This window comes from Marasmius oreades, chromosome 7 (genome assembly GCF_018924745.1).
Source record: "Marasmius oreades isolate 03SP1 chromosome 7, whole genome shotgun sequence".
NCBI lineage: Eukaryota > Fungi > Basidiomycota > Agaricomycetes > Agaricales > Marasmiaceae > Marasmius > Marasmius oreades.
Window position 1 is genome coordinate 1,242,974 of NC_057329.1, and position 15,502 is coordinate 1,258,475.

The following is a 15,502-nucleotide window of genomic DNA, read 5'->3' on the forward strand; positions in this document are numbered from 1 at the left end:
TAATCGGCGTGGACGGGGGAAATTTCAAACAGGGTGCATCGCCGGCGATATGAGCGCTTTGCACCGTCACCAACACCCATGGCTCTCCCCTCTCAGCTCTTTAGAACCCTCGACTCACTCAAGGATCAAGCTAAAGATGCTATATGGGCTCTGTCCTCTTGTCTCTGTCAACAATCCGCCAAAATTAAAATAAATGGGAGAACATGTGTGTTTACTCTCACAAGATCATTTGAAACCGGAAATCTTACCTTTTGTTGGGGGACTAGTTAATATCGTAAAGGTTCTCGGTGAAGGTGGATTCTCATTTGTTTATCTCGCTCAGGATGAACACAGTGGTGTAAGCATCATCATGCACTCACCCATTCTCAGACTCTGACTGCGATATTAGCGGCAATTCGCGCTCAAGAAAATTCGGTGCCCAACCGGCTCAGATGGAGTCAAGGAAGCAATGCGAGAAGTTGAAGCGTACCGAAGATTCAAGTGAGCTGTCGAGTTGTCGTGAAAAACATCCGTAGTTGCTCCAACTTCCCACCAGACACCCCAACATCATCCGAATTTTGGTACGGTCCTCTTTTTCCAAGTCGCATGAAGCTCTGAGAAATGTTGGAAATAGGACTCTGCAGTTGTGCAAGATCCAGACGGCGACGGCAAAATAGTCTATCTGTTCTTACCTCTCTACAAAGTACGTTTCTTGCTTTCAATTCGACTCTTGGCTTCGGAGGACTGACATGTTAATATATCATTCTAGAGGGGTAACTTGCAAGACGCTATAAATGCACATGCAGTGAACGGAACCCATTTCCCAGAGCAAGAAATGGTTAGACTATTTAAAGGAACTTGTGAAGCCATACGCGCCATGCACACATACCGAGCACCGGCTGGTCCATCTCAATCCCGCGTCGACCACAGCAGCAATCCCACCTCGGGATCTTCAAACTCACGGAGACAAGATTCAAGACATTCCGAGGATGACAATGATGAGCGGTTTCCGCAGCCTGAGGGTGATGGCGAGGGGGGCTATTCCTATGGTGGTGGTGGTGGTGATGGTTCTAGTGTCCCCCTTGTAACGAGGCATCAAGAAGATGAACTTGTCTTCGATGGTGATGAAGACTTACCGGAGCACAGAAATAGGAATACAGACTCTAATACCTCCGAAATTGTTCCCTACGCTCATCGGGATATCAAACCTGGGTAGGTTTAAGATGGCGGGGTACTACTGCAGCAGGATTTCTCACTTCTCTTGCGATAGGAATGTGATGATAGCGGACGATGGGGCTACACCGATATTAATGGATTTCGGTAGCACAATGAAGGCCAGGATACCTATCGAAAATCGGCCACAAGCATTACTTCAACAGGTTGGTAACAGTTACAAGCCTCTCTTTGTGAACGTACATTTTCGTTGATGATTAATGGGATTCAAAGGACATCGCTGCCGAGCAAAGTACGATGGCGTATCGCGCTCCTGAACTTTTCGACGTCAAGACAGGTATAATGCTTGACGAGAAAGTGGATATATGGGTTCGTGTGCCATCAGTGGGATTGTTAATGTCGGTGTTCACATTCGATATGCATATAGTCTTTGGGTTGCACTTTATTCGCCCTTGCATACTCCCACTCCCCCTTTGAGAACACTCAAACGACAGAACAGGGTGGTTCAATTGCTATGGCAGTGATGAATGCCCAGTACAAGCATCCCAGTTCGGCCTATACACAAGGGCTAAAGGATCTCATCGACAGTATGCTTAAAGTCAATCCTCAAGAACGGCCTGATATTCACAAGGTAGGTGACATACCGCTGTGGATGACTAGTGCTGAAATTCCTCGTCTTTCAGGTCATTGAAATGACCGACCGTGTTTTGCAAAGTCTAGCATGAGCGGTGGGGACTGAGTATGTAGTAATTTATATCGGACCACATGCTGAGTATCATCACTATTGTAAGTATCATGATTCTACATATCTATCACTTCCTCGGTTTACTTTGGAGGGCAACAAGTACACTGCGACTACAGAGTGATTACGGCCAAGGCTAACATCAAGAGATTGGAGTTGACCTTTTCTTCTGTAAAAGCCGTTTGGGACGACGGGATTTGCCATCTAACGAACGCTTAGGTGCCCTCACTTGTCCTTTAGCGGGTGCTGTAACATCTGAGCTCCTAGTCGTCGTTTCAGTTTTTGTCCCGCCGTCCATCTTTTGTTTTTTAGCCGATTTTTCAGAACTATTTGCCGAAATCTCATGTGTCGGGGCCTTCAGCTTCGCTGCGTCCTTCTTTGCTACAGCGGCTGCCTTCCGCTTAGCGCGTCGATTCTTGAAGAATTCGCGATTCCGGGCCTTCTACGGGGCTGTTTCATGAACAAATGAAGACTCGGAGATTGAAGATTTACCGACTTTTTTCGAAAGTTCTGGACTATGCTGATTGCGGTCTTGCGGTGGGGGATTTCCGTCGTTGAGTTTATCGACAATGTCCCATGCGTTCAGATCGTGATCTGCATCTTCGGACAAAGATTTGAACCGCTTGAAGCGGCGTTCATGAGCCTAACGATACGGAAAATGAATCAGATGTGTGAGATCGAGATGGTTCAGGCATACATGCTTTAGAAGTCCGATGTTGCTGAAGCATGTCGTCGCTTTTCAGTATCTTTCCGGGGCACACTAAACATCCCGTCAAGAAAGGTTCTTGGGAAATTGTGTACAGAGGATCCAATAGCGCTTCGCGAAGAGGTATTGGAGGATAGAGTTTTTCAGTTATATCATCGTCTTCATATGTATTGTCGAGTGCCGAGCCGCCTTCATCGTCGCTTTCGCCATCATTTGCAAGTTCTTCATTTTCCGAATCTATCTCTGATTGAGATTCGTCAGAGTCGGTATCGTGCATTCCCAAGACCTCCTTCGTCTCCTCATCCAACCCTAAAGCTGCTTCTTCTTCCCTTTTCTTTCTCTTTCTCTCCACGCGTTTAAACATTATGAGGAATGTGGAAGGAGGAGAGAATCGTAATTTCCCAATTAGGCAATCCAAATATCTTTCCTTCAAAACGCGTCCATGTATGGACGCCCTTCACGCGCACGACTCTGTCGGCCAGGAACCTCTGTAGCAAGATATTATGCGGATTCATCCAAAAAATCACGACTCCGGCCAGTCTCCAAAGTGGAAGCCGACCAGGCGTCGAAATACATGAATATCATGGTGGATAAGGCGGCGGAGGATGCACGGACATGGAAGCAGACGGATAGAAAGCGAACGGCCAAGCTTGCAGATGCGCTACGTAGAGGGCAGTCTAGCAGATACAAAGGGGAAGGCTCAACCGAGAGGGCGGCTTTTGACCTCCATGTAGAGGAAGAAAGAACGACTGCTAACCTGGGAGAAAAGAATGAAGCACCCGACCGAGTGTTAGAACCTGGAACATTCATAGAGATGCGCAAGTGAGCTCTTCAGGTCTTTTTTTGGTGCTCGAATTATACTGAGATGACTTATAGGCCTTCCGTAACGATTACAGGCGTGGTATTAGGCAGCCAATATTCGGCAAAAACGCTTGAATATGTGACTCTCACCGCCGGTGGGACAGTTTGGGAACATTCTAAAGATTCTATCATGTTTGATGTTCCGAGTATTGTCCCTCCAGACCTTATTTCTCGATGTGGGATAGAACCCACTCCTGCAAACGATGTACAACGAAATGCACGAGTTGAGGTGCTCAAGCGCCTTCGTCAGGTTGAGATGGCGGTTCATGAAGCTTCATACGGCATCACCACGTCCCCCGCGGCACTCTACGATATTATCAAGTCGCCAGATCCTACCAAAACTGCAATTGTTGGTGCTGCTGAGGTGACTCGGCTGCTCTTCAGGAAACCATCTATGGCCAAGGTGTTTGCCGTACACAAGTTCCTCATGTCTAATCCACTCTACTTCGTCGCTGCGTACGATTATCCAGTCTCACAAACTTTCACTGTTCGGCCTCAGGAAAAGGTGAATCGTATACAGACTGTTACCGCATGGACCAAACAATCAAACAGTCCAATACACCCATTCGCAGAGAAGGCACGACGCCTACGGCTCGTTAACCAACGACTGCTAGCGGATCACCGGGATGCTGAACCTCAGCGTAAACCAGCATCTCATGTCTGGGATGAGAACGATCGAGCCATAATTCTCTTCCTCCTTGACAAAACGCGTTATGTACTTGGTTGCCAGGATGATCCTCTCTTGCTCGGCACAAATTTCATTTTTCAAAGAATAGTTGAGGATGCCGATTTTCACGATGAACTACTGCAGACTCTCCTGGTCGAACTGGGGGTTCTGGCGCCCTGGGGGGATATTGTACCCTTGGCAGCAGGTCTGCTCGACGATAGAGATAGAGAACGAAGAGCTGCGGAGCTAGTGAAGAAGTCGTTTTCGTCTCGTAGACCCAGCCAGATTGAACCCTTAGGACCGGAGGATTTTTACGGTTCTGATGTTTTGGAATCCGTAAGGCACGACTTTGGTGACCTTCCCGTTTATGTTATCGATGATCCAGAGGCTGCCGAACTCGACGATGGCGTCTCCATTGAATCCGTCTCAGGTGAACCGGGGACCCATTGGGTACATGTACATATTGCCAACCCCACTGCAATTCTCCCTCCAACCCATCTTCTCGCCGATGATAAGAGAGCCCTTCATAACTCCCTTTATCTATACCACAGAAGCTACCCTATGTTGCCTCGCGAGCTCACCCATCACCCGGAATATGGGTTGTCGCTCTCATCATCAAAGACTGGGCAGAATGTCTTGACTTTCAGTAGCAAGGTCAACGCAGATGGCGACATTACCGATTATCACGTACGGGCAGGAATCGTTCGTAATAAAGTCCTCCGCTCTTACGAGGCGGTGAACGTTGCGATGGGTTGGGATTGCCCGAAATATACCTATCCCTTCGGAGGTGCAGGACCACCGCTACCCGATCCTGCGGTGCTTAGCAAAGAAGATGTTCAAAACTTTCGGGGTTTGGCTGAAGTCGCGCGGAATGCTCAGCGACGTCGTTTCAAAGATGGTGTCTTCAATCACTCTCATTCAAATGCATGGTTGTGCAACGTTCAATGGCCTACGGATTGTGACCAATATTCCTTGGAGCCCACTCATCAGTTTGGCTTCCCAAAAATGACGTATAGGGTGGCTAGTGGGAAAGATTTAGATGTTGGCTCTCAATCTGTCGTTACTGAATGCATGAAACTTGCATGTAGAGCAGCTTCTTTGTTCTGTAGGGATCGCAACGTTCCTATCTGGAGACGTTACGCATCACTGCCTGTCGTTGGTTCAGAATCGGCTTATCAGGACCTTCTGAACACACGCACACCGAGCGGCTACATTGACTACTGGAGGAGCTATGGAGCTCTTGCTCTAGACAGTATCGGCGGATTTTCGGTTGAACCAAAAGGTCATTTCGGTTTGGGTATACCAGAAGGAGAGGGATACACCCGCGTTACGTCTCCACTTCGACGACATAGTGATCTGGTAGCACACTGGCAGATCCAGAACGCTTTATTAGGGAAGGCACCTTTATATTCAGCCGAATGGATGCAAAATTACTCTATGCACGTCCGAGCTCAAACTCGTATGCTCACTCGCATGGAAGGTGTACACGACACCTATTACCACATTCTTTTCCTGAGGAGATGGATAGAAGAAAGGAAACGCGGCCTCCACAAGGATGTTCCAGACCCCCTCGCCAATTTGACGCTTCATACGGACTCTTGGCCATTGCTGAATATGGGCACCAGAATTTGGGGTACCGAAGGAGACATCCAGACATTGGGTCTGAAGGCGATTGTTCTCAGAGTGGACAGCTCAATCCCTCCCGGAGTCGAGATTCCAGTAACTTTCACTGATTTGAAAGTGGGTATTCGACCAAAACTTTATGTGTGCCCGAAATAAGAAACAGAGCGACCTCACCTGGCCTGGCCTGTCCACGGCGCTCAGATTTCTTTTTTCATTGCTTAGCTCTAAGCGTGGTGCCGTACCTCGATGCGTTAATGGAGACGGTTGATATCCTCGCTCTCGAGGCGAATTGTACACGAGTATCAATAAATCTCCATTTCAATCGACATGTACATCTACCACAGTAGCTAGTACATACACGAGAGCCGCAACGGTATGTTCCAATCGTAGTTTGACAGGGTCATACATAGCTGTTGCATATGATATGCTAGTTGTGGTCGACAGCAGAGGACATCTGTTCTGAATATCCTCTTCATGTATCAGTTATGACGAGAACATAAATCGATGATTGGTGGCTCTACAGAGCCTGCACATCGTTTTCTGTATGTTTACTGGAACACGATATATGATATTTTACCGGTCAACGGTGCTCCTCGGAATGGGATACAAATTTAAAATGCAATTACTCCAACGCTCTTTTGCACTTGAGCTCTCCATCCTTCCAGTGACGTAACGTGGCGAAATAATTGAAAGCTAGAAGTTGGGGGGAGGTTGAAGGAGACAAAGGCTATGCGAATGTCGAACGCAGCTAGAGTTCAATTTCAAACGTTCGTTCACGCCGTCTTTAGACCTAAACGTTGGTAACCTCAATGATGCTGTTTGGCCTTTTCTCGAACGCCCAAGCGAAGAGCTTGAAGCCTGATGACTTCAGAATTCAAAGAAAATATGATCTTTTGTCAGTTTAAATAAATGATCTTGGGACTGGCAAAAAACGAAGTGGCGTGGTATCGGAAATTCATTTCTTAGCTCATAATTATTTGAATTTCAATGTTGGTAATTTACTTATGGTAACCAACGGAAGTGGTCTGATTTTCGCGCGTACCTATATAAAAAGATTTTTTGTTCAATCATAGCAGGGTTCTCCTTGGTTGACCATGTCCCACATCATTGCCAACCTCAATGGCTCTATACCCTCCGTTACAGATGCATGGTCTGGTTATATCACTCATGCTCAAGAAGCCTCGACAACAAAGCTCCTCCTCGTCGCTGGTGCAATAGTTCCAGTTTTCGCAATCGTCCTACACGTCCTCGCTCAATTGGTAAATGTTACGTCGTGAATTCTGGAACTGATACTAACGTCTTCCTGCAGGTATTGCCAAGAAGGAAATCAGACCCTCCAGTCGTATTCCATTGGTTCCCCATTGTTGGTTCAGCAATCTCTTACGGAAATGATCCCGTCAACTTTTTTTTGCGATGCAGAGAGAAGGTAGGATTTGAGTTACTGTAGTTTTGGTTTTTTTCTGATGTGGATGACTTAGTACGGGAATGTATTTACATTTGTTCTTTTCGGACGCCGCGTCACGGTCGCCCTAGGAGCACAAGGCAACAATTTCGTGTTGGGAGGCAAACCAACCGTATTCAGTGCAGAGGAGGCTTACACGGTTCGTTACCAGTTGCCTTTCGTGGAGATTACTCACGACTTCCCCCAGCATTTGACCACGCCGGTATTTGGGAAAGACGTCGTTTATGATGTCCCGAACGAAAAATTAATGGAACAGAAGAAGTTTGTCAAAGTCGGTTTATCCACGGAGAACATGCGCATGTACGTGGGCATGATCGAGGAAGAAGTTGAAGAATTCGTCAAAAACGATCCATCATTCGCGGTTTATCAGAAAGGCGACACGAGCAACGAATGGGGTTCTTTTGACGCTGTTGATATCTTACAGGAGATCACCATTTTGACGGCGTCGAGAACACTTCAGGGAAGGGAAGTCAGAGGAAACCTCGACAAGACTTTCGCGCAACTGTACACCGACCTCGACGGCGGGTTCACTCCCATAAACTTCCTTTTCCCCAATCTACCTCTAGAGAACTACCGTAAACGGGACGTCGCTCAGGCCAAAATGAGTGAATTCTACCAGAACTTTATTAGGAAACGTCGTCAAGGCCAAATCGAAGTAGGCTTCCTTTAATGCCTTATTGATGAAGGCTTACACGCATCCCTAGCACGATCACGACATGATGGACGCACTGATGTCACAGCGATATAGAAATGGAAATCAGCTTAAAGACCATGAAGTGGCACATATGATGATCGCCCTTCTAATGGCAGGACAACATACCAGTTCTGCAACTGGGTCATGGGCTCTTCTCCATCTTGCCGCTAACCCCGACATCGCGTACGTTTCCTTGTGCATCAGTTTGACACCCAAATTTGAATCCAACGATTGTTCACAGCGATGCTCTCTATCAGGAACAAGTGAAGCACTTTTCAACACCTGATGGGACATTAAGATCTATGTCTTGGGAAGAACTTCGCGAGCTGCCGTTGTTGGATGCTGTTATCCGCGAAACCCTTCGTTGCCACCCTCCCATCCATAGTATCATGAGATATGTCCGAGAAGATGTCCCTGTCCCTGGTACTCTTGGTGCCCCTTCAGAAGATTCGGCTTACGTTGTTCCGAAAGGCCACTACGTTCTTGCCTCCCCAAGCGTCAGCCAAATGGACCCGCTCGTCTGGAAAGATGCTCAAAAATGGGATCCCTATCGTTGGTCTGACCCTGAAGGTGTTGCAGCTCAGGCGCTCAAGGTCTATGTTGACGAAGGTGGTGAAAAGATAGATTACGGGTTCGGCGCAGTCAGCAAAGGAACGGAAAGTCCATACCAGCCATTCGGAGCCGGTCGTCATAGGTGTATTGGAGAACAAGTGAGTATCTATTCCCAACGCCTGCGATATCGATACCCAACTATCCCTAGTTTGCCTATCTTCAGCTGGGCACCGTTCTTGCGACTGTGATCCGAATCTTGGAGTTCCGGATTCCTTCTGGTGTACCCTCGAGTAATTACCATGTAAGTCTTGGAATGATGCAAAGTCGTGGGCAATCCTCTGACTTGTTGGTAGACCATGATCACGATGCCCAAAGAGCCTAGACGGATACAGTATCGAAAGCGGAGAACTAACTGACATGGTTCAAAGAGACTTTTATCTGTGAAGATTAGACGAAGTTACAGTATATAGTATGATAATACGACGATATATAGATCAGTCAATGTCAATGAATTCAGTCTGCCTCAAATAAGCGCTGAAGCGCTTTGCTCTCATTCACCGAGGTGTGGCTTTTTCAAGGTATTTGTTGACTGTACACACTCCCCTCCTTCATTTGCGCGTCAGAACCAATGTCTGATGGCCAAAACGAAGCCTCGGCTTCAGCTTCCCATGGAGCATCGACAACTAAGGTGGGTAACCACTCTTACAATATGAATAAATCCCAAACCACCTTAGGAGTCTATCGATTACGCAGATCAAATGAAGAATGAAGGAAACGAGCTTTTTCGAGCAGGAAAATGGGAAGAAGCCCTCGCAGCTTACCGAGTAGGATTAGGGAGTCTCCCGAAGCGCAAATCAAAACCATCGCGACCACGAGAGGAGTCTGACGACGAAGAACCGGTGCCACAGACGGAACTCAAGGGAGAGGATGAACAATCCAAACGCACTGGTAAACGGGCTGAACGTGGTCGCGGGGAGTCACCGTTTGACAACGAAGAACCACAGACGGAACTCAAGAGAGAAGATGAACAAACCAAAGGCACCGGTGAACAGGCTGGTGTGGATTCTTTAGAGATAGATCCTTTTTCCAAATCTCGTGCCGTACTCAACGCGAATATTGCGGCATGCTTCATGAAGCTGGTGAGTGATCATCACTGATACCTGCAGTGGGTCATTGGAATTTCACTAGGGTGATGATAAAGAGGTGGTGGCTGCGTGCTCACAATGTGAGTTTTTGCGTCTACATCCAGTCATTCGAAGACCTTACATAGCCTCCCCAAAGCCCTCTATGACGATCCGCACTATATTAAAGCTCTTCAAAGGCGCGCGACTTCCAATGAAAAACTGAATACGTGGTCCTCGCTTTCTTCTGCACAAGAAGGCCAGTTACCTATGTTCTCGGGCTCTCTCATTCTCTGCTCACTTTATTGACATATAGACTACCGCAAGCTTATTGAACTACTCCCGGAATCTTCAAGCGAAAGAACCAATGCTCAGCGTAAACTGATACACATTAAACCACGAGTAGAAGAAGCCCAAAAGAAGGAGACTGCAGAGATGATGAGCAAGCTGAAAGGCGTCGGAAATAGTATTCTAGGTATAGCTTGGATTGGTTTCTTTGGATCGCCTTGTTGATGTTCTATGTTCAGGACGATTCGGACTATCGACAGACAACTTCCAGTTTGTTCCTAACGGGCAAGGAGGATATTCTATGAATTTTCAAAAATGAGACGATTGGAATATCATTGGATGTCAACGGTTAATGCACCGTGGCTAGCGCAAGGAGTCCGGGCTATACAGACCATTTTATCGGTAAACTGTATGTAGTTACATGTTAGATGCTTTAAACACGGATCAGTTCTGAGTGATAAGACTAAAGCCCCCTCAGTGGTCGATGCGCGTGGCGTCAAAGCAGCACTTACTCATCTACCACGCTGAGCGATAAACAAAATCTCTTCGTCTCTACGTCTTCGTAACAGGATTCTCTCATGTCTCAGGGCTTGATTTCTAGTGTGTTATTGACGGAAGGAAAGGACAGACTGGAGGTGTGTTTGCTGCCCTGTTGCGAGCACGCTCTCTAACTTGTTACAAGAATTATGACATTTTGGATAGCATATATTGTCAAGGCACTTCACATGTCTTGAAGGCCAGATGTATTCGTGGTCGCTGCAAGGGCCGACTGGTTGCGCTCAAGAAGGTTCGCGTCTCGCTTGCCAGTAGTCTCTTTCAAGTTGTTCTCAGCCCGTGTTTATCCCGCAGCATTCCTCACAGGATCTGTCATCAGAAGTTCTTCACCAAGGTCTATATCATCTCAACGTCGTTTCTCTATTCTCTGTCTTTTCCGGACTCCTACATCGATACCACGTACTCGAACTTTGCTCTGGCGGTTCCCTATCAAACCTCTTAGATTCACGAGATAATTCTCTTCTGCCCGAGCGCGAAATCATATCAATCGCGAGACCTCTCTTCGATGCGCTCTCTTATCTAAACAGAGAAGGAATAGTACACTGCAGTATAAGCCCAAACGCAATATTGTTCACTAATGAACAGCGAGTAGTATGTATTTATTTCCCTACTAAGTGGCTAACATCTCCTTCCAACTTACCTTGCAGAAACTAACCAATTTCACTCACGCGATACAACTTCCTTCACAAGATACCACAATCGCATACTTTTTAGAACACCCTCAGTACACATCTCCGTGAGGGTTTCCTAGCCATTCAAGGGATTTCGTCTATGATTAACCATCGACTTCAGCGAGATTTTGTCACGTAAATCTTTCGATTGTGCTTCGGACTTGTGGTCCCTGGGCGTTGTAATATTCCGGTGTTACACTGGCGAACTACCCTTCCAGGTAACAAAAAGCTTTTGCGGAATGACTTCCTCCTCTTTCATGGTGGTTTGAATAGGCGTCTGGCTCGAGGGACCTTCTGGAAAATGTCCTCAGAGGACGATACGCAATCCCAAGTCAGGTATCCCCGGACTTCAGGAATTTGATCAGTGGTCTTTTGAACACAGTACGTAACGACTTACATTCCAGATCCACTGACCAGATCTCTTTGCTTAACAGGATCCATCTCGTCGACCTGATTTGAATTTGATCCTCAACCAACCGCCTTTTTCCGACCCGTCAAATCTTAAAGTCCTCCCGCAACCCATCTCCAGGCCAGCTAATAAACGCCCACATCTCCCCTACAGGATGCCTTCGTCCAAACCCGCATACAGAAGCTCCAGTACGGCAAGGGCCCCTTTGCGCGAAATTCAAAACGCAGACCTTCGGCGGGTTTTGAGCGACGAAATATCAACTAGTACCATTAAACCTCAACAAAAGAGAACCTCCTCAGATTCACGCCCGGCAATCACTGCTATCGGAGCCTCTCAAAATACATATGATAAACTCAAGCGGACGTCATTCGATTTGACTCCTCTTACAGAACCTCCACCAGGTCTATTATCTTCACGTTTGCGACATCTCAAAGCCCTTTCTTCGGAGTCAACACCTGACGCTGATTTTGTCAAACAACGCCTTCTCCAAAAGCCACTTATCGCCCATATGTGTAACGGAGAAGCCATGAGTGAAAATGGAGACGAAACTGAATCCGTAAATCAAGTTACTCTTTCTTTTTTCCTCGTGAGGCTGATTGTGCATGCGCTGTTCGTCAGGATTCAGACATTACAATGCTTCCGATTGGCACATCGCGTCCTTCTGCTTTGAACACTACACTATTATCGCCGCGAGTTCACAAGACCGTAAATGGCCAAATCACCATTCTGTCGTCTCGATCTGTGCTGGTCGATTTCAGAGAGGGCGAGCGACGTCGAGGAGAGGAAGGAACTGAGGTCTTCGTTATCAGTCCCCAGGGAGATGAGGTAGGTCCATCTTTGGGGCATAAACGAACGGTCGTTAACAGTTACGAAGGTAAAGGTATACGACGCCCCACATCTCAATATCCCCACTTGTTTTGAGGAACCCAAAGAAGAACACGATCTTGCGTCACTTCCGCGTAGATATTGGAAACAATACAATGATGCAAGCACTTTGGTAGCCAGGATCAGACAAAGGACTCCTCGGGTCAGTCAATCCAGAGGACTAGCGGGGAAACACTGACATTTGTTCCTTCCAAGATGGTACTGTACGAGGGGAGTGTCCAATTTACCCTCATGGCGAATGGACCTCAAGGAGACGTGGAAATCCTCATGACGAAAAGCATCGCATCTCATTCAGTATCCAAGAAATCAAACCGTGGAAAAGACGAGAACCAAGTCCAAGTCCAAGTCCCTACGCGACGTCTAAGGTATTCAAGTCAAACCCAAACCCTTGAATTATCCAATTATACCACGAGTTCGGAAGGCAAAGAGTGGAAGACGACAACTCACCATATTCTTTCCAATGACTCCGCACAAGTAGATCGTGATTCTTTCAAGTTGGCTGGGTTATCGAGTGACGAGGATGATACTATTGGACATCTGATGCGGTTCCTACATGTGTGTGCGATAGTAGAAGCTGATGACTTCCATGGTGATGGAGCTCGAGCTGTGAATCCCTCGCCTTCCAAACCTCTGCTTGGTTCAGAATCCAATCAAAAAACCCTCTCAGGCTCTGGCTCTGTGGGATCTCATGTCGTTGGTGGCTCTTCGCGAACAATTGGAAGGTCGCTCTCTATCGTTGACCTTGCACCTCGACCCGTCAAGTTTTCGTCGTCTACGACCAAATCCGAGAATGAGCTATCTACGGGTAATAACAAGAAGGACGTCGCTGATCTCGATACTTTCGAGCTGCTTCTGGGAAGCCGAACAAGTGGGAAAGGTTTTGGTGTAACGGACGCAACGCCCTCGTGGGTTCAAGACGCTTCGCTCGGCCATGGTATGACTGGAGGACTGGCTGTACAGTCTAAATTCATACCCTCTGTGGGATGGTGCATTCGGCATAATTCGAGAGTTTCTCAAGGAGGACGATATAAAATTATGTTCTTGGACGGCGCTGTTCTGGATATTGATGTCGATGAGGAGTGGGCTGAACTCGCTTGTCCGGATGGAACTAAATACAGGTAAAGGGTTCTGGTTTCTTTCTTGGAAGGCAAGAAGGCTGACTTTATTTATAAGACGTCCAATCCGTCATTGCCATTCAGAACGTTCGTTGGGAGAGAGGATGAAAGTGTTTCACGAGTTTGTATCCATGTATGAAGGATTGTGAAAACATTCTATGTAAAGTTGGAGCACTTTGTGTATTCAGCAGTAAATCGCAAGCGAAACCTTCTTCCCGGATCGCAAACGATGTGAGCAGATAACGAATAAGAGTCATAGGTACATCATCCGCCTCTTGCTTCACGCTCAACGGCACCTATCTCCTGGACCCCTTCACGAAAGAATACAACATTGTACTCTATCAAGCCTCTTCTACCTTCAAAAACGGGAGTGGGTAAAAGTGCAATCAACACGAGATGTTCCGTGATGACATGACATGACAAGGTCGTCCCTGGAGGAGAAGCATGCAAAGATATAGCGGCACTGGGATAAAAGAGTCCCTTTTCCACAGTGTGGGGTTTATTATTTCGATTTTCGCTACTATCTTGTTCTGGGTGATAAATGGACGTGGCTTTTGGAGTTGTTGCAACAGAGTCATCGGTGGTTGATTGGGGGTCGGTAGAGAGAGAAGAGGAGGATGAAGCGGAGGGTGGGGGGGTTGGGGGTATGGGTCGGCGACGATGGCGCTGTGCGCTTGCTGAAACGGAGCTATGAGGAAGTGAGAATTAAAAACGGATGCAGAGATATGAGGACAAGACAGTTATTTTACCGGTAGAGAGGACGGAAAGAATTTAGCATGGCAAGGTTATCACAACATAAATTATGAGTAGCTGAATCAACGGGTGAAGCATCCGTGGCGACATATAATCTTGACTGTGCGTCGAATAAGAAAGCTTTCGGTGATTGTGAGTTCTATGAGATTTGTATTGAGCAGGTGTTGGGAACATTTGGAAAGTGAACCCGTGGAACATACTGCACAAAAGACGTTTAGGAGATCTTCAAGATATGGCAGGGAATCTATTAATTTGTGAAGGACGTGTGAAAACGCTTCGTGTAACGTGTGGTCGTAGATCGAGGTTAAGTGAAAATTGAGAGCCATTTGTTCATATTCTGGATTCTCGTCCAAAAGACGGTCCCCGACACGCTCGTTTATCTGTCGAAAGTTCTCTACCGGAATGGTTTTGGTCAAATGAATTGAAACTGCCGATGAAACTGTATCCGCCGCACCAATCTTATCATCCTCATGTAGCTTCTCTGCCTTATGTACAAACACCTCGAGGTTGATGTTAGGATTCTGGTGATATGCTGCCATTATGAACTCTACGAGCTTGGATATCGGCTGGTTGTACAAGTCCTGCGAAACGCCATCAGTTACTCAATGCGGGACCGCAAATTCGACGTCAGCGCACACGTATGTCAATGACAAAAATCAAGGTAGAAAAGTGGGAAAGCGGTGCCCCAAGAGTCTCGACCGTTACATTCCCTGGGCAGTCCCAGATTTCAAGAGGTATGATGGTACTGTTGTTGTTATTGGTGTCTCAGCTAACAATGGCCCCTCACACGAAGGGAAGGAACGTACTCATACGTGTGTTTGACCACCCTCATCGTGGCATCGAGGAAGAAACATTCTTTCGGTGGAAGATTGTTGAACAAAACTTGGTGTATGGATGACTTTCCACTCCTGAAACAAAAAAATTTATGGGTGATGTGGGGCGTAAGCGATTAGAGGGGGGCTTAATTACCTCCGTAAGCCGAGCAACAGTATCCTTGTCCTTGACACCGACGACGAACTCTTGGTGGGATTCAACGCAGGTCTTTGCGCCAACAACGACGAAGTAGCAGCATAAGAAGGGTAGGCGGACATTGAAGGCAAGAATAACTTGTCGTGGATATTACGGGAACATTTACGACCAGTCAAAGGACGCACGTTCGTCGTTTCAAACTTAGGTGGGGGCCCGGGCACTCCAGTCTGGGTCATGTCATTCTGATATCACATATTTCCCCTCGTACTCGTAGGCA

The 15,502-nt window shown here is 47.0% G+C and overlaps 7 protein-coding genes across 7 annotated transcripts; 5 read left to right on the top strand and 2 right to left on the bottom strand.

Moving 5' to 3' along the window:
- The first annotated feature begins 50 nt into the window (after positions 1 to 50).
- Positions 51 to 2,031, top strand: E1B28_011112 (uncharacterized protein). Its single transcript, XM_043156111.1, has 11 exons — positions 51 to 205; positions 267 to 337; positions 389 to 480; positions 536 to 560; positions 614 to 682; positions 749 to 1,191; positions 1,250 to 1,358; positions 1,426 to 1,521; positions 1,580 to 1,783; positions 1,836 to 1,938; positions 1,998 to 2,031. The coding sequence occupies exons 1-10, from the start codon at positions 79 to 81 to the stop codon at positions 1,875 to 1,877; spliced, it is 1,278 nt and encodes a 425-aa protein (XP_043005896.1). The 5' UTR covers positions 51 to 78; the 3' UTR covers positions 1,878 to 1,938; positions 1,998 to 2,031.
- Positions 2,032 to 2,036: 5 nt separating this feature from the next.
- On the bottom strand, positions 2,037 to 2,994 carry E1B28_011113 (uncharacterized protein; the record flags this gene model as incomplete). The annotated part of the gene is made up of 3 exons (XM_043156112.1): positions 2,596 to 2,994; positions 2,391 to 2,537; positions 2,037 to 2,336 (listed from the first exon to the last, which is right to left on the bottom strand). Exons 1-3 carry the CDS (start codon positions 2,962 to 2,964, stop codon positions 2,037 to 2,039), a joined length of 816 nt encoding a protein of 271 aa, XP_043005897.1. The 5' UTR covers positions 2,965 to 2,994.
- A 24-nt stretch (positions 2,995 to 3,018) lies between these two features.
- E1B28_011114 (uncharacterized protein) lies at positions 3,019 to 6,294 on the top strand. The gene is made up of 2 exons (XM_043156113.1): positions 3,019 to 3,422; positions 3,477 to 6,294. Exons 1-2 carry the CDS (start codon positions 3,043 to 3,045, stop codon positions 5,905 to 5,907), a joined length of 2,811 nt encoding a protein of 936 aa, XP_043005898.1. The 5' UTR covers positions 3,019 to 3,042; the 3' UTR covers positions 5,908 to 6,294.
- Positions 6,295 to 6,825: 531 nt separating this feature from the next.
- E1B28_011115 (uncharacterized protein) lies at positions 6,826 to 8,984 on the top strand. Its single transcript, XM_043156114.1, has 7 exons — positions 6,826 to 7,010; positions 7,061 to 7,177; positions 7,230 to 7,352; positions 7,401 to 7,868; positions 7,918 to 8,090; positions 8,149 to 8,760; positions 8,813 to 8,984. Exons 1-6 carry the CDS (start codon positions 6,846 to 6,848, stop codon positions 8,705 to 8,707), a joined length of 1,605 nt encoding a protein of 534 aa, XP_043005899.1. The 5' UTR covers positions 6,826 to 6,845; the 3' UTR covers positions 8,708 to 8,760; positions 8,813 to 8,984.
- A 103-nt stretch (positions 8,985 to 9,087) lies between these two features.
- Positions 9,088 to 10,187, top strand: E1B28_011116 (uncharacterized protein; the record flags this gene model as incomplete). Its single annotated transcript, XM_043156115.1, has 6 exons — positions 9,088 to 9,147; positions 9,194 to 9,598; positions 9,648 to 9,684; positions 9,741 to 9,839; positions 9,897 to 10,055; positions 10,108 to 10,187. The coding sequence occupies 6 exons, from the start codon at positions 9,088 to 9,090 to the stop codon at positions 10,185 to 10,187; spliced, it is 840 nt and encodes a 279-aa protein (XP_043005900.1).
- Positions 10,188 to 10,446: 259 nt separating this feature from the next.
- E1B28_011117 (uncharacterized protein) lies at positions 10,447 to 13,510 on the top strand (the record flags this gene model as incomplete). The annotated part of the gene is made up of 10 exons (XM_043156116.1): positions 10,447 to 10,503; positions 10,551 to 10,655; positions 10,718 to 11,014; positions 11,071 to 11,159; positions 11,216 to 11,312; positions 11,368 to 11,475; positions 11,529 to 12,059; positions 12,122 to 12,328; positions 12,378 to 12,530; positions 12,584 to 13,510. 10 exons carry the CDS (start codon positions 10,447 to 10,449, stop codon positions 13,508 to 13,510), a joined length of 2,571 nt encoding a protein of 856 aa, XP_043005901.1.
- Positions 13,511 to 13,643: 133 nt separating this feature from the next.
- E1B28_011118 (uncharacterized protein) lies at positions 13,644 to 15,433 on the bottom strand. Its single transcript, XM_043156117.1, has 7 exons — positions 15,226 to 15,433; positions 15,063 to 15,164; positions 14,893 to 15,001; positions 14,711 to 14,837; positions 14,457 to 14,650; positions 14,253 to 14,395; positions 13,644 to 14,191 (listed from the first exon to the last, which is right to left on the bottom strand). The coding sequence occupies exons 1-7, from the start codon at positions 15,345 to 15,347 to the stop codon at positions 13,768 to 13,770; spliced, it is 1,221 nt and encodes a 406-aa protein (XP_043005902.1). The 5' UTR covers positions 15,348 to 15,433; the 3' UTR covers positions 13,644 to 13,767.
- Between the last annotated feature and the right edge of the window lie 69 nt (positions 15,434 to 15,502).